Raw genomic sequence first — 20,204 nt, forward strand, 5'->3', positions numbered from 1 at the left:
AAAACCCTATCTGTTGCATTTGCCATAAAGTTATGAAAAAGTGTACTAAGATTCTGCTCACCTAGCAGTTCCCTCACAACAGTCACTCGTGCCCTTGTGACCTCAAGACTGGACTACTGCAATGTGCTCTACATGGGGCAGCCCTTGAAGAGCATTCGGAGACATCAGCTTGTCCAGAATGCAGCCGCGCGAGCGATTGTGGGTGCACCTCGGTACACCCACGTTACACCTATCCTCCGCGAGCAGCACTGGCTGCCTATTGGTCTTCGGATACGCTTCAAGGCGCTAGTCGTCACCTATAAAGCCCTTCATGGTATTGGACCTGGGTACTTGAGAGACCGCCTGCTGCCAATTACCTCCACCAGACCGATTAGATCCCACAGACTAGGCCTCCTCCGAATCCCATCCACCGGCCAGGCTGCTCCGGCCCTTGGAGCGAGCTCCCTGTGGAGATTCGGACCCTCACCACCCTCCAGGCTTTCCGCAAAGCCCTTAAAACCTGGCTGTTCTGACAGGCCTGGGGCTGATGAGTTCCTGTCCCCGCTCGAATGGTGTGCCTGTTGAGTTGTTTTAAAATTGTGATATTGTTTGTCTATGTCTTTTTCCCCCCCATTTGTATCCCCTATCCCCCCCCCTGACTTGGGTTGTGAGCCACCCTGAGTCCCTTCTGGGAAAAGGGCGGCATAGAAATATAATAAATTCAATTCAATTCAATTCAATTCAGTTCAAAAGCATGCAATTGTGAGTAGATAAATAGGTAGTGCCCTTGCTTTGTGCTGCATGGGGAGCAACTGGGGTGGGAGGATGCAGAGACAACCTGGCCCAGGACAGAACTTGGGGTGTGGAAAGTGTGCAGAGGGAGCACCCCCAAGTTCCCTCTTCTCCTTGATACGGAGCTGGTAATTTCTGTTTTGTTGTGACTTGTATGGTTTTGTATGGCTTTTCTTGGTTTGTTTGGTAGGACAGGGGAAGGATGATTCTTCCTCTCACTTTGACTTGTGGAGTTGTGTGAGGGGCCTCTGGTCAGAGAGTGGAGCAGACACGGAGCGGGAGGGGTGAGAGAAGGACACGACACTGACCAATTTCTCCTGATTTATACTTTCGTAGAACCCATTAGGAACTGGGTGATACCTTTATAGAAAAGAGTTGCCCAGGTTTGAAAAGTTTTCAGATTTCTGGGAAGCTTTCAAACAACTTTCATGGCTGTCTTCCCAGTCTCTCCCTTCAACTCCCAAAGATTAAATAACGAAGCAAATGTGGTTCGGGGGAGTGTGTTCTTTTGGGCGGGGGGCAGACAAGGCAGCAATGAAAGCAGATGCAGAGAAGCAAGGTGGAGCACCTCTCCGGCCCCTCCCACTAGCCATACTAGTAAAAGATCTGATTGGCTGGTCCATAGAAGCACCCTTGTCCCAAAGGCTCCTCTTAAAAGCTGCCAAGGAAGACGATGAAGTGAAGTGGCAGGAGGGAGACTCATCTCAGTCATCTGTCAATCATCTCCAGGGTGTGGCTGGGCCCGCCTTCCTCCTCCTCCATCTGCTGGGAAGAAAACCAAGGCCACAGTTGAGCTTCAGGAGAAACAAGGCAGAGGTCCAAGGGACAACCAGCTAGAGCAGATCAGAAGGTGCAAAAGGAGAAGGGGAAATTTGGCTGCAGTATTTATATTCATTCATTCATTCATTCATTCATTCATTCATGTTCTTCCTGCTACCATGAAGGAGGGGGGCTCAAAGTGGAAACCTATGTTGATCTTATGGAGTGACTTTGTGCAACCGTTTTTCACAGCTTGCCTGACATGATCTCTTGGGGTGGGCAAATCTGACTGATTGAGATGAAAGAGGCTTTGTATTGTGGAAGTACTTGAGATCAATCTTAACATGTAGATCTTGAGAAATAAAGAGGATCCTCTGGAGTCTCAGCTACCTATGGAGTAGATCCCTTTCCTACTGGTTGGTCAGAGTGACCAGGGAGGTGCTAGGGGGATAAATGGAGGTGGTGGCAAATGTGTTTTTGCTGAAGAGATGTTCTTCAACCTTTGCCTTTGGGGATGCTGAGGTGATGATTGGACCGCAGGTAGACAGTAGAGCCCTAGCTGAAGCAGACCCTTCGTGGGTAGGAAAGAGCAAATTCATCTGCTCCAGTGTGAATATTCTCTATGGTTTTTATTCTAATAGCAAATTAACCCTGTTCCTCTGGATCATCCATGATCTCCCCTGGGGCAGAAGGAGAAGGAAAGAAGAAGTGTGGGGTTTTTCAGAGGGTACCTTTTCTGGATTTCATCATCAAAATGAGCACCAAACAGCCAAGGAGGAGAAGATTTCCCACTTCGATAAGACACAAGAGGGCCCAGAGAGGCAGCTTGGAGAGGTTCGTGGTCTGTACTGAAAAAGAACAACGGGTCCTGTTAATCTTTTCAGCACCTCCAGAGAATGGACAGCGCTTGCCCATCTGCAGCAGAAGACCCATCACTCCCAGACCGAGGGGACCAGCACCTTGAATCCCACCCCTACTCCATCTGGCCAGAAGGCCAAGAGTTATTGGGTGCATCAAATCTCCCAGGTCATGGTTGTCCCAAAGGTGTTTTTTCAGGAGGCGTGCTTATTTGTTTTTTCTTTGAAGACTTTTCACTTCTCATCCAAGAAGCTTCTTCAATTCTGACTGGATTCTCGGGTAAGGATTTATATTCCTTGCAGACAGCTGGTCATTTGCATCCTTTTAGAGTTGTTGAGGTCACTTGGAGGTTTCTCTGTCTCCGTGGAGTCACCTGAGTAGTGGAAATGGCTCTCAAAAAGGATGCGAAGGACCAGCTGTCCGCAAGGACTATAAATCCTTCCATTCCCCACCATCCAGTCAGAGCTGAAGAAGCTTCTTGGAGGAGAAGGGAAACGTCTTCAAAGAAAAAACAAGGAAGTCCAGGTGCCTCTGAAGAAGCACCTTTAGGGCAGGTGGACCAAGCTTTGCCCACGATTGCTTGTGCTGATGCCTGATGGACCATCTGAAGCCCCTACATGGTCTTCAAGGCAGTTCAGCATAAGCATGGAATGAGTACAATTGTCCCAGGAGATGCGTCTGCGCTGATCCCTCCTGGCCACAGCTGAGCATGAGCAGCCAAGTCCAAGAGTGTCCCTGAATTACACAGCTGTCCCTTCTAGGGAGGTGTCTCTCTCTCTCTCACACAAACACACACACACACCCTTGGAGAAGCACATTTGGGCCGAATCTTGAAGCAGGATCCCTGTTGCTGGGCCTGAGAGCGACCCTGGTCCTTCCCATTCAGCCCTGATAATTATCTTCAGTTCAAGAAGCCTTACAAGGCAGACTTGGAGTCTTTGAAGCCTTGAAGATTTGAAACCAGAAATATTTTTATTGGGCATTCTGCTGGAAAAATATGACAAAAGGACTATATATTTGATTGTACATGTATTAACTGCAGCCGGAATCGTATTTGCACAACAATGGCAGAATGATGAGGTCCCAACAGATGAGGGTGTGCAGAAATGGATAGACTAATGCTCACCAGGAAGGACAAAGAAGAAACTGAACATTTTTTGATATGGGACCTATTTTACCAATGTAGAAATGTGGGGACACAAAAAGGATAAATGTTAAAAGGGAGATTTGTTAAGGTAGATAAGTTTAATATTATTGCTATTATAGTATTAGTGTTATTGTGATGAATACTGTTGTAAACATTTTGATTATGATTGCCTAAAACAATTGTACCCAGTCAACTCACTGTTTGATGGAAATTGAATGTTTATAGGTTATATAAATAAAATAAATAAAACAGGGGGGTGGAGACTATTTGAAGCCTAAAACCTCCTGAGGTTTATAGGTCTCCTGGGCTTTGTTACTCAGACTGATAGAGAGACAAAATGGTCCTCTTTATTGTTTACTGCAAGGCAAAACTACGGGTAGTTCTTGATTTACGACCACAATTGACCCCAAAATTTCCTACGGGATACAGTTGTTAAGTGAGTTTTGCCCCACTTTATGACAGTTGTTAAGAGAATCACTGCGGTTCTTGGGTTAGTAACACGGTTGTGAAGTCAATCTGGCTTCCCCATTGATTTTGCTGAGTTCAACGCAGAGATTTTACTGATTTTTTTTTCTCTTTCTTTTTTCTTTTTTCTTTTCTTTTCTTTTTTTAATTTCCTTGGCTTTAATATATCTTAGACTGTGTTTGATAAAAAGCTATACCGTGTACGGGCTCTGGGAAGTTGGGGGGGGAGGGAGGTGGGGTCATAGGGGGGAGGAGGGGAAGGGGGAAATATAGTATGTGCCAGATTTTAAAGTAATATGATTGCACTTGTATACTGTTGCCTTTTTAATTCTAGTGTAAAAATAAGAAGCTGAATATATTGATAGATAGTAGAAATACACCGAAGGGAGGAGCAGAGGGAAAGAAGAAAGAGGGGTAGAGAGGGTGGGAGAGAGGATCGGAAGGAGGGTGAGATGGAAGGGAGGGAGTGTATTGGGAGAAAGGAGTGATAGAGGGGGAGGGGAAGTAGGAGAGGGGAATGTTGGAGGGGAGAAAGGAAAGTTGGAGGGAAGTGAAAGAAAGGGTGTATGGAGGGTTGAAGTGGTATATTGGGTTTGTATTTTGGGGAGTATTTTTGACAAGGATGGCTGTGTTTATTGTTCAATGTTATATGGCCGCGGTCATGCACAGTATATATGTGACTGTATGAAATGAAAATGAAAATGAAAATAAAACATATTTGGAAAAAAAAAGAGAGAGAGAATCACTGCAGTTCTTGGGTTAGTAACACGGTTGTGAAGTCAATCTGGCTTCCCCATTGATTTTGCTGGTCAGAAAGTCACACAAGGGTCAAACATGAGCATAGGATCTTGCAATCCTCATAAAGATCAGCCAGTTGCTAAGCACCTCAGTTTTGATCTCGTGACCATGGGGATGCGAAATGTGCTAAGGCACAGCAGGGCCCAGAGAGGCAGCTGGTAGAAGTTCTCGGTCTGACCTGAAAAAGAGCCACAGAGCAAACACCAGAGAATGGACAGTTCAGGGCCCCCTTGCAGCAGAAGAGCAACCAGCCATATGTGGGAGCTGAGTCCTTCTCTTGGGGCTCAAAAGGAAGATCTGCTCCACTAGAGAGACCCAAAGCTCCACCAAGCCTCAGGCAGACCAGGCCACCTGAAAAATACATCTGGAGGACACTTGAGTAATTCAAAATATCCCTGTCAGCTGTCCAGAGATAGAGATAGCTGGGGTTTTGTAATCCAAATAAAATAGTTTCCTGTGGGAACCAAGGACATTCCCCAAAGGTGCTTGAAAGAGAGGGGGAGCAGAGTAACCAAGCAACTGGCCAGCATCTCTATTGGACAATGTGACTGATAACTCCACAGTTTCTTGGGGTTTGTGAACTTTTACAGACAGTAGTTCATCCCCTATTTTGCTGAGATCGCCCTCCCTATTACGGAGAGAATTGAGAAGAGATGGGAAAATATTGAAAATATAAACTTTAATGTGGCAAAACCTGATGGAAAAAATGGAAGATACTCAGCAAATAGAAGATATTCAGCAAATGGAAAAAGTGGAGGCTAGAATCCTAAAAATGAATAGAGGGAAGATAACCGTGGATATTGACAGTGAACTGAGTGTGGTTGGAGATGGAAAGAGTGGAACAAGGAAAGGGAAGATAGATGGAAAGGGGTTTTACTACAGATTTCAAGATATAGAAGAAGAAAAAATAGAAGAATTGATGGATTTAAGGAGAGAATTTTTGATCAAAACACTACTGAAAACGAAAGATAAGCTGATTAAAGAAGCTGATGGAGGGTTTCGAGATTTTACAAGATATGTAACAAGCAACAAGTTGCGAAGAGAAGTCCAAACAAATTTGATTAAGGAAATAACCAGAAGACCAATTCCACAAATGGCAAAAGAAATAAGGCTACACTATTACTGGAAAGACACAGGTTGAGATATGAAAATTAATAATAAAACACTAGTTAAATTTACTTAAAATTAGAGCTTTATGTTAAAAATGTAGTGATAGTGATAAAGTTAGGTAAATAATTGATGTTAACAATGTACACATATATTTTGGTTTGACAAGAAGAAATTTGGTATAAATTTTTAAAAGGGGAAAAAAGGGGAAAAAGTAAGTTAAACATAGTCAAACTATCGCTAAATAAATAACTGATAATGATAACAATATAATAATTTGTATTGATAGGATAAAAGGGAAAATTAGATATAAATTGTATACAATGATTAAGAAAAGAGGTTTAATAAAATTTGTCAAAATTAGAGCATTATGTTAAAATGTAGTGTTAATGGATAAAGTTAGATAAAGGATAACAATGCATATATATGTATTGGTTTGATAGAGGAAATTTGGTAACTATTTTAAATGGTGAAAAAAGGGGAAAAACTAAGTTAACCTTCGTTACACTATTGTTATATAAATGACTGATAATGATAACAATGTAATAATTTGTATTGATAGGATAAAAGGGAAAATTAGATATAAATTGTATACAATGATTAAGAAAAGAGGTTTAATATTTTTTGTTATTAAATATAATTAATTTTTTATTTTGAATGTGTTATAAAGGTATAATGTGGCTGGATGATATTGAAAATAGATAAGGGAATGCCACTATGTGGTTTTGTTTTAAATTTTGGAATATTTGTTATAAAGGGACATTAAAACAACTATAGTCATATGAAGGATGAGGTATGATGATAGCAATATATATAAATATATGTGATGTAAAATAGATAACTTGATATGAATCATAGGTGATGACTGTGGAAGGGATGCACGAAAGTTCTTTGTAACCAATTGACACCCTTTCTACGATTTGTAATGGAGGATGATTTTCTTTGTTTTTTATTCAAAAAATAAAAGATTTGGGGGAAAAAGAAGAATTGGTCCATGTCATGCTTCCCCCTCCCAACCAGCCACACAAGCCCCCCCCCCCAGAGGGCAGCCACAATGACAGAGAGCCAGGGAGGGAGGGAGGGAGGGAGAGGGGGGGGGGCTTGACTCAAAAGAAATAAAAACTGAGCTTAGAGCTGCAACATGCAGGTTGCAGGGCAACAAAGGGGTCCTAACCCTGAAAGATGGATTAGCCCGAAGGGCTCTAAACTCTCTGTCCCCCATAGCTGGCATCTACAGGTCCTCCAGAGAAGGTTCCAAGCAGGGGGGGACATTTCGGCTTCCTTAAAACCTGGCAGGGAGACAATTTTGGTGGCCAGAAATGAAAAGGGACATTGGGGACTATGCCAAAAGCTGTGCGTTTTCTGCAGGCAATGAAGGAAATTGGAAACTATTTGAGGTGAGGGGGAACCCTTTGGAAAAACTGCCAAGAGGGAGGGGCAGGAAGGGTGGAAGTTACAAGGAGGGGGTGGAACTCACCATTCACTTGGGGGTCCTCTGTCCCAGGTCTCTCTTCTGGGGTTCAGCGTGATGGGCAGAATGCAAGTGGAAGAGAGCAGATTGAAAGGAAACAGGTCAGGCAGTGAGAAATCGAGCATCTCTGGTTGGGTGAAGCCATCCGATTAACAGCCAAAAGACCCCATTAACCCTCCCTGAAGCCTATTGTTAAGCCTGGTTAATTTTACAATCGTTTTCCTCCATTCTGTACTACAAACACAAAACAACTGCAAACAAAAATGGGAGGAATGAGAGCCAAAGTAGAACAGGAAATGCATGCAGTGCGATCTTCATCATGTCTCTGCGTTAAAAGCCTTGCAAAATGAGTTGAGTAACTGCATTCACCAAATGCCACTGAAGGCTTGAAGCATTAACCTCCTGATTTTAAACACAGGATATGTGAATGGCTAACTAGCTTAAAGTGAAACCATCCTCTACCAAGCTGCAAAATATATTTCTATCCAACAGCTTTGCCAGTTTTCCTAGATTTAACAAGTTAAAGTAAATTCCCATTAACTGAAATGTCTGTGCAGGATCCTTCTCGCCTCCGCATTAGAGATCTGTCCAGCAAAGAATCAAATGAGGAATTTTTTTTTCAACAGAACTTTTTTATTTTTCTTTAAAAAAAAAACACAAATATGTCATCGTTTGTCAATCATTAAGACATTGAAGTACAATTTTTGTTTGTTTGTTGTTTGTACCCCTCCCTCCCTCCACCTTCCACCCCCCCTCCTCCTTCCCCCCCCCCGACTTCCCAGAACCCGTACACGGTATGGATTTTTAACTAACACAGTCTAAAATCTATTGAGAAAAAAGAAATAAAGAAATTAATGACATTCTAGATTGACCTTAGCTTCTTCTTACTGAACTGACTTTTAACAGTTTAAATCATTTCTGATCTTAAGCATAGGCTAACTGGAATTTCTTAGTCCCGTATTTATTTTGTATATAGTCAATCCATTTTTTCCAGTCTCGTTTATATATCTCATTTGAATGATCTTTGAGATATGCCGATATTTTAGCCATTTCAGCTAAGTTTGTTACTTTCAATGTCCATTCTTGGATTGTAGGCAAGTCTTCCTTCTTCCAATATTGCGCCACCAACAGTCTTGCTGCAATTATCAGGTGCAGAATCAAATTGGTCTCTACCACTGTAAAGTCAGTACATATACCTAGTAAAAATAACTGAGGACTAAACTTTATCCTTCTTTTAAAAACATTTTGCATGACCCACCATATTTTTATCCAAAATGCCTTAACCTTTTGGCAGGTCCACCATATATGATAATATGTAGCATCGAGAGAACCACACCTCCAACATTTAGGCTGTACATTCAGATACATAGAAGCTAACTTTTTAGGATCTAAATGCCATCTATAGAACATCTTGTAAAAATTTTCTCTCAGATTTTGAGCTTGTGTAAATTTCACATTTCTTACCCAGATTCTTTCCATGTATCCAACATTATTGGTTCCTCAATATTTTGAGCCATTTTATCATACAATCTTTAACTAATTCTGTTTCCGAATCCATCTGTATTAATACATTATATATCCTCTTTATATGCATTAAGCTTTGATCTCTTATTTGTTTAAACAGATTATCCTCAACTTGGATAAAACCAATTTTTTGATCTATTTTCCACCTAGCCTGTAATTGCCCATACTGGAACCATGTTTGAACTACCTTCTCCTCTTTTAATACCTCTAAAGATTTTAATTGTAATACCCCCCTTTCCGAGGTAAGAAGCTGTCTGTAAGTAATTCTGTCCTGTTTTTGTGCTGTATTCATATTTTCAATTGCGTGTCTAGGAATTGCCCACATGGGTATCTTGTCATTTAATTTATATTGGTATTTCTTCCAAACCCGCAATAAAGCATTTCTTAAAATATGACTTTTAAAATTCTTATCCAATTTTTTGTTGAATAACAGGTAAGCATGCCAACCAAATACCAGATCGTGTCCCTCAATATTCAATATTCTATCATTGGTTAAATGAGTCCAATCACTAATTACAGATAATGCCACTGCATCATAATATAGTTTTAAATTAGGTAATTTCAATCCTCCTCTCTCACGTACATCTTGCATTATTTTCATCTTTACCCTCGGCTTCTTTCCTGCCCACACAAATTTGTTGATATCCTTCTGCCATTCTAAAAGGTTCGCATCTTTTTTAAGTATAGGTAACATTTGGAAAAGAAATAAAAATTTTGGTAAAATGTTCATTTTCACTGCCGCTATCCTACCCAGCAAAGATAAGTGCAATTTCTCCCATTTTTTCATCTCTGTCTGTATGCTATGCCAAAGTGGTTCATAATTATGCTTATATAATTTCCCATTTGAAGTTAAATGTTAACTCCAAGATATTTGACTTTTTTAACTACCTCACATCCTAGCATCACTCCTAATTCTTCCTTTTGTTTAATATTCATATTTATAGCTAATATTTTGGTTTTTCCTAAGTTATTTTAAAGCCCGACACTTGACCATATTGATTAATCGTATTCATTAAAACCATACTGGATTCCTGCGGTTGTTCCAATATTATGACCAAATCATCCGCAAAAGCGCGGACTCTATATTCTTGCTGCCTAATCTTGATCCCTTTTAAACCATCCAAGCCCCGTATTTTATTCAACAATACTTCCAAAGTTATAATAAACAATAATGGGACAAAGGACAGCCCTGTCTTGTACCTTTTCCAATTTGAAAAGAGTCTGTTAAACTTCCATTGACTATGATTTGTGCTGTTTGCTGTTGGTATATTGCTTTAATTGACTGTAAAAAATTATCTCCTATCTGCATTTTTTGCAGTATCTTCAGCAGAAATTGCCAGTTAACTCGATCAAAGGCCTTCTCAGCATCCAAAAATATAAACACAGCAGGGATCTGGTTGTTCTTTCCCAAATATTCTAATGCATTAATAATTAATCTAACATTACTTTTCATCTGTCTCCCTTGTATAAAACCTGTTTGGTCTGTATGTATCAATTGTTGAGTGACCAACATTAACCTATTTGCTAATATTTTAGTAAAAATTTTATAATCTACATTCAGTAATGAAATAGGTCTATAATTTTTGGGTTGAGTAGTATCTTGATCTTCTTTGGGTATCAAAGATATAAACGCTGTCTTCCAAGATGGAGGGACTTTACCTTCCGTTTGAATCATATTAATAATTCTCTAAGAGGTTCTACCATTTCTAACTGTAAGTTTTTATAGTAACCGCTGTCAAGCCATCTGTACCTGGTGCTTTCCCTGACTTTAATTGCTTAATTACCTGCAGGATTTCCCCCGAGGTTATTGGTTGATTCAATTTTTGCCTGTGTTCTTCTCTAACTGAAGGTATTTTCTCTTTGTCTAAATATTTGTCTATGTCTAAACCATTAATTTTATCCCCTTTATACAGTTCTGTAAAAAATTCCCAGAAAGCCTTTTGAATCTCTTCCTGTTGAAACACCTCCTTCCCTCTGTAAATCAGTTTAGATATATTTCGAGTTTTCCTTTTTTTCCTAATCTGATAAGCTAACCATCTGCCAGGTTTGTTTGCATTACAAAAAGTATTGTGTTTTGCATATAATAAATTAGTAGCTACCTGGTCAGAGATCAACATGTCAAATTGAGATTTTAATATGTTAATAGCTTCCTTAACCTTTGTATCGTCTGGGTTCATTGTTAACTCCAGCTCTTTTCTCTTAATTTCCTCTTCCAGTTCTGTTCGTTTTAACCCTTGCTTATTTCTATGTGTTTTATTTATATTCATCAAAACTCCTCTCATATACGCTTTGCTTGCGTCCCATACAAATTCCATAGATGTACCCTTATTCATATTCAAAACAAAATATTCAGATAGTAATTTTTTACAATCATTAATATACTTTTCATATCTAAATAAGTTTTCATTCAATCTCCAAGACCTTCTTGCCTGCACTACCCTTCCCAACTCCATCCAAACTGGGTTATGGTCCGAAAGGACCCTAGCTGCAATCTTTGTTTTCTTGACCCTAGAAAGCAAATCATTAGTGGTTAGAATAAAATCAATCCTTGAGAGGGATTGATGCCTGTCCGAGAAGAAAGTGAAGTCATATTCCTCTGCATTTCTTTCTCGCCAAATATCTCTCAATTCAAAATCATCCATAATGTCAAAGAAAGATTTGGGTAACTTTGCTCGCATCTTGGTATTTAGGCGGGAAATCTTCTTATCTCTCTTAGTGTCTATCACTCCATTCCAGTCACCCAATAGTATACAGGAACTATAGTCCCACTGTACTAATTTAGCATGAAGATTTCTGTAGAATCTATCTTGCTGTTGATTGGGAGCATAAATTCCCAAAAGTAATGTCTTTTTCCCTTCTAAGATTAAGCCTAAAGCAATATATCTTCCGAAGGGATCTGCTTCTATTAATTCAGCTTTCATATCTTTTCTTAAGTATACAACTATACCATTCTTCTTTTCCATAGCAGAAGCTGCAAAATGTTGACCAAGTTTTGAGTTGATCAAATATTTTTGATCAGTTGACTTGATATGAGTTTCTTGCAAACAAATTACATCGTTCTTAAACTGTTTGAGATAATGAAATATTTTCTTCCTCTTCTGTGGAGAGTTCAGTCCGTTGACATTCCATGTTAAAATCTTAGTTGTCATCTTTGATTGGTTGAAGCATTTTTAGAGCTTCCTGCACGGCCTGTTTAACCTTAGGTCTAGCTCCTCCCACTGCTTCCAGATTTGTTATTGTAGTTCCTTGATCGATGGCCGATGATTGTTGATGCTGTTGCTTTTTAGCTTGTTTCTCCATTCGTCTAGTAGTCATGCGGCTAGGTCTTGGTTCCATAGCACCTTGCACTTCTAGAGAAGAGAGATGCTCCATCTTGTCTGGTGGTTGTGTAGTTTGCTGTCTATCCTGTCCTTCTTGTGGTCTTTCTCTAGGTCCAGATGGTGCAGGGTGTCCGGCCTTCAATATATTATAATAAAAATCTCGGGCTTTCCATACAGAGTTGAGGCGGTACCTTTGCTTATCAAATGTAAATATGATGCCGAATGGTGCATCCCATCTATACTGTATCTGACGATTTCTGAGTTCTTCGACCAAAAAAGCGTAGTCTCTCCTGGCTCTTAACATTTGAGGTGGTATCTCTTTCAAAACAGCCAGGTCTTGACCGCCAATTTGAAGCTTAGTGTTATAAGACGCTTGCAGTACCATATTTCTAAGCTCTCTTGTAATAAAATATATAACGATGTCTCGAGGAAGCTGCTTCTGCTTTGCCAGCCAGGAGTTAACGCGGTAAGCTTTGTCAATTTGCCAGTCTTGGTTGGTCCTTGGTCTTCCCATCAGGCGGTCAAAAGCTTCCGATAGAATCTGTTTCAGGTTCTCCTGTTTCTCCTCACGCAGCCCCCTTACTCTTAATGCGAACTCCATTTGTCGATACTGTATCATAATAATTTCTTTTTCAGCATTTTCCACTTTTTGTTCCACCACCTCTGTTTTCAATGTCAAGTTAGCATTGGCATCATTAAGAACCTCTAGAGTATCTTCCACTCCAGAAATATGTTCTGTTAATACAGTTACAAGACTCAGCATGTCGTCTCTAATTTTATCAACCTTAGCCTCAAATTTCTCATACAGCTCCTGTTTAAGTCCTTTATTTCACTTTTAATTTCTTCTTTCATTTCTTTTATTTCCTCTTTTCTCTCCTCTCTATTATCTCTAAATTTATCTTCCATTTTAATTGTCTGTGCATTAAGAGCCTCGCTTAGATTACTCAGGAAAATTCTTTCGTTAACACATCCCCAGCAGGGGGCGTAGAGACGGAGGCTGCAGCTTTGTGCCAGGCACTGAGGATGTGCCCATGGAAGTAGAGGGTGACGACTTCAAGTTAATATTTGGTTTTGAGGCCATTTCAAAATTTATCTGCCTGCAGTTAATAAAACTCTATTGCCTGAATATGCAGCTTTAAGTAAAGAGGCTTTTATTTGAAGTTTAAGGCTTGGCAAAACTTTCAGTGAGTAAACATTGTAACAAGACCGTTCAGCAGATTCATCACCATTTAACTTCCAGATAAGCAAGGTTAATGAAGGAGTAAAATTCTTCTATTGTGAAACCAAAACATATGATAAGCAATCTCTTTTGTTTTGAATTCTTGTGAGGATTAGCAAAAAGTGTTCGTTATTACCGGAGAAACCAGCCTGCTCGGCGCCATTTTAAAAGCCTCTAAGTAAATAATTTTTCGGAGGAGAAAAAGAAAAGAAGCTAAAATGTTGATAAACAATTATTGTCCACGCAGTAAACGGATTCAGCTCGTGATAAGATTAAATCAAACAAAACTTTGAGCAGAGTGGGGGAGACCTACTTTGTCCTGCACAAGGCAGTTTGAAGTTCCCAGCACGGACAGCCGTTCTGCCTTGGGCTAGCCCCCCTTTCCTTGCAAGCACAAAAGCTGCAAAAATCGAAGAGCATTTGCCAGCAAAACAGTTTCTTCTTTCCTTCTTGCCTGAAGGATAAGAAAACCTGATAAGACGTCAGATGGAAGATCCTCTAAACCAGTGTTTTTCAACCTTTTTTGTGCAAAGGCACACTTTTTTCATGTAAAAAATCACGAGGCACACCACCATTAGAAAACGTTAAAAAAATTTAACTCTGTGCCTATATTGACTATATATAAAGTAATTCTCTTGAATCCTCCGCGATTGTTGCTATGGGCGCACGCATGGGACGTCAATGACGTCCCTGCGTGCGCTACCTCCCGGCAGTCCCCGCGTTTTTAAAGTAAACGCGGGGCCGCAGGGACTTAATAGAGGCATCCCTGTGTCCCGAAAGCAACTTTCCCGAAAGCAACTTTCCCGAAAGCAACTTTCGGGACACAGACAATGTTCCCTCAGAAACTCTGGCATTGAAGCATGCAAGTCTTAAAACTGTCAAGTTACAAGACCTTTTCACCCCTAACCCTTTAGAAAAAAAAATCCCAAGGGTCTTCAAACCTGACAGCTTTAAGCCTTGTGGACTTCAACTCCCAGAATTCCTCCTCCAGTCATGTTGGCTCAGGAACTCTGGCATTGAAGCACGCAAGTCTTAAAGCTGCCAAGTTACAAGACCTTTGCACACCCTTTAGGAAAAAAAACCCCAGGGGTCTTCAAACCTGACAGCTTTAAGCCTTGTGGACTTCAACTCCCAGAATTCCTCCTCCAGTCATGTTGCAACAACGTCATCTGCGTGGATCTGCTCTATCTTCGGTTTTTTTCACAGAGGGCAGGGCTGCCGCTGAAGATGCCAATGAGCCCCCGCCGCCACTAGAATAGCTGCTGCCGCCTCCTCCTCCTCCTCCTCCTCCTCCTCCTCCTCCTCCTCCAACAACACCAACATATTTGCTGCCCAGCGCTGCAGCCGAGGTGAAGCCTCCAAAGCACCTGAGCTGGCCCCCGTGCTATCCCTCCCCCTTCCTCCTCCGCGTGCTTTTGAGGAGCCATTTGGCCGCGGGAGCTAGTAGGAAGGCGGCGGAGGGAGGGGGGAGCAGGGAAAAAGGCCCCATGCTTTGGAGGCTTCACCTCGGCTGCAGCGTTGGCGGCAAATCCGGCAGTGCTGTTGGAGGAGGAGGAGGCAGCAGCAGCTATTCCCCTCAGCTTCGGGAGCCTGTGGCAGAAATCACTGCGCGCAGTTTGAAACGGCTGCGCGGTGTTTTCTTGCCACGTGTGCGGACACAGAGATGTCCCGAGGCAAAAACACCCAGCGGGTGTTTTTCCCACGGCACACCTTACACTATGTCACGGCACACTAGTGTGCCGCGGCACAGTGGTTGAAAAACACTGCTCTAAACAGGTACGTAGCCAGGAATTCGGAGGCAGCTGATTTTTTGCTGCCACCACCAGCAGGCTCCTCCCAGGAAGTCCTCAAATGAGGAATTTTGACTCCTTGTCTGAGGATCCTTCCAGGTTCCTCCCCCTCCCCCCGATTCAGTGTCCCTGTTGGAGAGCAACTCAGAGACTCTTCCCATCCTGCTTACAATCTTTTTAGGCTGTTGCCTTCTGGCAGAAGATACAGAAGAATCAAAACTAGGACCACACGTCTTCTGAATAACTTTTATCCCAGAGCTATAATTGCACTCAACAATGAGCTAAAGGACCACCGCCAGTGAGCTATTGGACAGATTTAGATTTAGATTTAGATACTTTATTTGTATGCCGCCCTTTTCCCTGAGGGGACTCAGGGCGGCTCACAATTCAGGGGGAGGGAGGACAAACAAGTTACAAACACGAAAGCAATACATCATTAAAAGAGCACAACAGTCATACTATTCGAGTGGGGTTGAAATCTTTAGCCCCAGGCCTGTCGGGACAGCCAGGACTTAAGGGCTACGAGGAAGGTCTGGAGGGTGGTGAGGGTACGAATCTCCATGGGGAGTTCGTTCCAGAGGGTTGGAGCAGCCACCGAGAAGGCTCTCCTCCGGGTAGTTGCCAGACGACATTGGCCGGCTGATGGAATTCGGAGGAGGCCTAATCTATGGGATCTTATTGGCCTAGTGGAGGTAATTGGCAGTAGGCGGTCTCTCAAGTACCCAGTTCCAATACCATGCAGGGCTTTGTAGGTGACAAGTAGCACCTTGAAGCGCACCCGGAGATCAACAGGCAGCCAGTGAAGCTCGCGGAGGATAGGTGTTACGTGGGTGAAACGAGGTGCACCCACGATCGCTCGCGCGGCTGCATTCTGGACCAGCTGAAGTCGCCAAATACTCTTCAAGGGCAGCCCCATGTAGAGCACATTGCAGTATTCCAGCCTAGAGGTCACAAGGGCACGAGTGACTGTTGTGAGAGCCTCCCGGTTCAGGTAGGGACGCAACTGGTGTACCAGGCGAACCTGGGCAAATGCCCCCCTGGTCACAGCTGACAAATGGTGTTCAAAGGTCAGTTGTGGATCCAGGAGGACTCCCAAGTTGCGGGCCCTATCTCAGGGGCGTAGTATTTGACCCCCCCAGCCTGAGAGATGGAACACTTGGCCAATTAGTGGGAGGGAAGCACAACAGCCACTCGGTTTTATCTGGATTGAGTACAAGCTTGTTAACCCCCATCCAGTCTCTAACAGCTTCAAGGCCTTGGCTCATCACGTCCATCGCTTCATTGAGTTGGCACGGGGTGGACAGATACAACTGTGTATCGTCCGCATATTGGTGGTATTTTATCCCGTGCCGTCGAATGATCTCGCCCAGCGGTTTCATGTAGATATTAAAAAGAAGGGGGGACAGGACCGAACCCTGCGGCACCCCATATGTTAGGGGCCTGGGGGTCGATCTCTGCCCTCCGACTAACACCAACTGCGACCTGTCCGAGAGGTAAGAGGAGAACCACCGTAAAACAGTGCCTTCCACCCCCACCTCCCGCAGTCGTCGCAGAAGGATACCATGGTCGATGGTATTGAAAGCCTCAGAGAGGTCAAGGAGTACCAGGATGGAGGCGTGGCCTCCATCCCTGGCTCTCCAGAGATCATCGGTCAATGCGACCAAAGCGGTTTCTGTGCTGTAGCCAGGCCTGAAGCCAGACTGGAATGGATCAAGATAACTGCATGACTTGTTCTGTTGTGTGGATGCTATTTGGAACCCTGACATTAACCCGAATCTCCCTTAAAACACTTGACCAGCTACCCTGAAAATTGGGGTGCTGTCGGGGTTCTGAGCCCCAGCACTGAGCCAAGCTTGGGCAGTGGAGAAACTCAGTGAAGACGGAGGAGGAGAAGAAAGCCATGGGGAAAGCAGCAGATGATGCCTATCTATGTCGAGACCATCTACGTGCCTTCCAAAGCCCTGGTGGAGGCTGCAGAGGCTGCAGAGAGGGAAAGCCAGCTGGGAGCCAGGCGCAAAGAGCTTCCCTCACAATCGGAACCAGCTCTGCAAGATGAAGCCTCGGAATTTACTGCCTCTAAGGAGTTGCAGTGGTTGGATCCAGCCTAAGACCGTCCACCCAGCCTTCCCCTCCTCCAGGTTGTACAGAGGCCGTTTGCAATATTTAGTGCATCGGAAGGGGTAGCCTTTGTCCGAAGCTACTTTGGTGAAAACTTGGAATGTAAAAGCTGATAAGTTAGTAAAACAATTCCATGATAGGTTTCCCGATAAGTGACCAGGAACCCCTGGGGGAGATGGGGAGGTGGTTAGTTCTGCTTATGTTAACCTCTACATTATTCTCTTTTCAGGAAACACTTTTCTTCTGAGGAGAGGCTGCCTGTCAGGCCTGCAGCCATATTCCTTTTGGATCTTTCGCCTTTCCATTCTACTATGTTTTGTTTATGTTTGTACGGAGTTAAATACTATGTACCCAAAATAAAATTCCTTTCTAGAAAGCCAAGGTCATCCTTTCTCTCTACACCTGACTGGAACTGGATGGGTGGAACTGCCAGCATGGCAGTGGGAGATGGGACCATGGGATGGACTTATGGGTGTGGGGGCAAGATCTTGAATGTTCAACTGGGTGGGGAAAACCGGGAAGCTTTCAGATGTGGGTTTTCCCAGATGTGCCAACATGGCTCTCTTCATAAATGGGAACTTTGAGCAATACTTTGCCACAGACTCTGATTTAATTTTGGGTGCTATTTGAAATGCTGACATATTTCTGGATTGTTGGTTGTAGCTCAACCCCTTTCCAAATCCCATGGTTCTTCTGCATGGGAAGATCTACCTTCTCCAGAAACTTTGGTCTCTCGGCTAAATGTAACAGCATAACAGAGTTGGAAGATTTTCTATGTCTTCTTGGGGGTCTCCTACTCCAACCCCATGGAGGGTGTCAAACACAAGGTCTGTGGGCAGGATTCGACCCGTGATGTCTTTGGAACCGGCCTGTGGGACTGTCCTGGAAAATGTAAGGGGCTGGCCAATGTCACTTTGGCCCAGTCTACCCAATGTGAAGAGGAAACATTCCAGCAGTTTGGGGAGTGGCATCAAGCTGGACACGCCCACCCAGTCAGCCATGCCCACCTGTCCTTCAAGGTCAACTACAGCCCTGATGCGGCCCCAGTGGTGAAATTCAACATTTTTACTAGCGGTTCTGGGGGCGTGGCTTGGTGGGCGTGACAGGGGAATGATACTGCAAAATCCCCATTCCCTCCCCATCAGCTGGGTCTCCGGAGGCATAGAATAGATGGGGGGGGGGGGCAGACAGAGGTGGCATTTACCGGTTCTCCGAACTACTCACAATTTCCACTACTGGTTCTCCAGAACCTGTCAGAACCAGCTGGATCTCACCCCTACGTGGTCCTCAATGAAATTGAGTTTAACACCCCTGCTCCATCAGGAGACCTTATACCATTCCAGAGAATCTCAGATTCATCTTTGGTCTCACGGGCTCTTTTAAGAGGAGAAAAAATTACCTGCACAAACTTCCTTTAAGGAGACTGTCCTGGATGCCTGGCTAACAGGGTTTTCTGCTCTGCATGTTGCATCGAGGTCCTGGGAGACAAACCGGAGCACAGAACTCCAAGGGGTAGGACCTGTGCTCTGGGCAGATGAGGTCCAGCTGATGTTCACTCTGTCTTCCCAGGTCCCTGTAGAGCAAGTCAGCTGCCAGGTTCTGTTTCCAGTCCCCTCAGGAGTGCAGGTCACATTCAGCTCAGAGTCCACCAAACGTTCTTGGCAGGAGAGATGGAGAGACACCATTTGTGAAAGAAAATCACAGGAAGGCCAAGGAGGAAGGCCAAGGAGGAAGGCCAAGCAGCAACAATATTGAACAATGGATAGTTTTGCTTGAATGACAGCAGGCAAAATATGTGTCACTCATTTCTCTGACAATGAATTTCTCCCCTCTCACATGGGACACTCATTGTGAAGAGAGAGGCCCACCATTTGTGGGGGGAGGTACCCTTCATCCTCTGCCTTCCTCCAAGCCCTGTTTATACCAAGCCATGGATTGAGGGCAAGAGGATGAGGCTCCAGGCTCAGACCCTCAAGGACCCCATGACTCTTCCCCAAAGAGTTTGTGGGTCCAGCCACTCCCACCAGATCCACAAAGAGGATCCTGAACTGACTCTCTGGAGATTCCAGCCTCAAAGCCCACCTGCCTCTCTCTTCATCCTCATGGGAATCCACTTTTGGCCTGATCCAGTCCAGCCTGTGCCCCATGGGCAGGGGAGCCTGAAGGGAGCTGTGATAGACCCCCATAGACCTCCTTCCAAGGGTGCAAGATATTGCTTGATTTCAGCTTCTAATAGCCCTCCATCCTCCAACAGAAATCTCCCCCACCTCTCCACATCTTCCTGGGCAAAGGAGAGATTCCAGGAATTTGTGGCTGGGATACTTACTAAAAACTCGCAGATCAAAGGACTCGACCACTGTCGTTTTAGTTGGTAAAACAATTAATACACTGTATCTGCCAGTGTCCTCTTTCTTTAGAGGGCCAAGATGTAAATTTCTGCAGTCACTGGAGATGTTCAGTCGCTTTTGAAAATCTGGGTGGAGGAACAAGAAGGTACATGACAGCTCCTTGAAGGTCACCAAAGCAACACTTCTAGGATTGCTGTTGATAATTTTATTCAAGGAAATTGTTTCAAATGGTGGAGAGGTCTTCACTTGGAAGGTGACAGACTCCCCCAGAATGCCATTCAGTTCTTCTGCTCCAAACGTTCCTGCAAGAAGAAAGAGGAATCCTTCAAAGTTGGGTCAGAAGAGACCTTCTATGCATCCCATTTCTGGCCCTGGAAGCCTTTTCTGAGCAAGGACAGAATGGCTCCAAGATAGAAGACATGATGAGGGCTCTCTGGGCAATGGCCTTTCTTTCATAGAATAGCAAGTGGGGTTCAAATGTCCCACGTGGGAGCTGAGCCTGCTTAAAA

The 20,204-nt window shown here is 43.5% G+C and overlaps 1 protein-coding gene across 1 annotated transcript in view; it reads right to left on the bottom strand.

Moving 5' to 3' along the window:
- Positions 1 to 1,336: 1,336 nt before the first annotated feature.
- The window catches only part of LOC116523549, a 31,303-nt gene continuing 12,435 nt past the window's right edge, over positions 1,337 to 20,204 (bottom strand). The window contains exons 4-8 of the mRNA XM_032238660.1: positions 19,674 to 19,997; positions 18,747 to 19,004; positions 7,383 to 7,418; positions 2,262 to 2,378; positions 1,337 to 1,536 (exon numbers count right to left, since the gene is read on the bottom strand). Of these exons, the coding sequence (XP_032094551.1) occupies positions 1,487 to 1,536; positions 2,262 to 2,378; positions 7,383 to 7,418; positions 18,747 to 19,004; positions 19,674 to 19,997 (785 nt within the window). The 3' untranslated portion in view covers positions 1,337 to 1,486. The remainder of the gene's footprint in view (positions 1,537 to 2,261; positions 2,379 to 7,382; positions 7,419 to 18,746; positions 19,005 to 19,673; positions 19,998 to 20,204) is intronic.

This window comes from Thamnophis elegans, unplaced genomic scaffold (genome assembly GCF_009769535.1).
Source record: "Thamnophis elegans isolate rThaEle1 unplaced genomic scaffold, rThaEle1.pri scaffold_42_arrow_ctg1, whole genome shotgun sequence".
NCBI classification, from domain to species: Eukaryota; Metazoa; Chordata; class Lepidosauria; order Squamata; family Colubridae; genus Thamnophis; species Thamnophis elegans.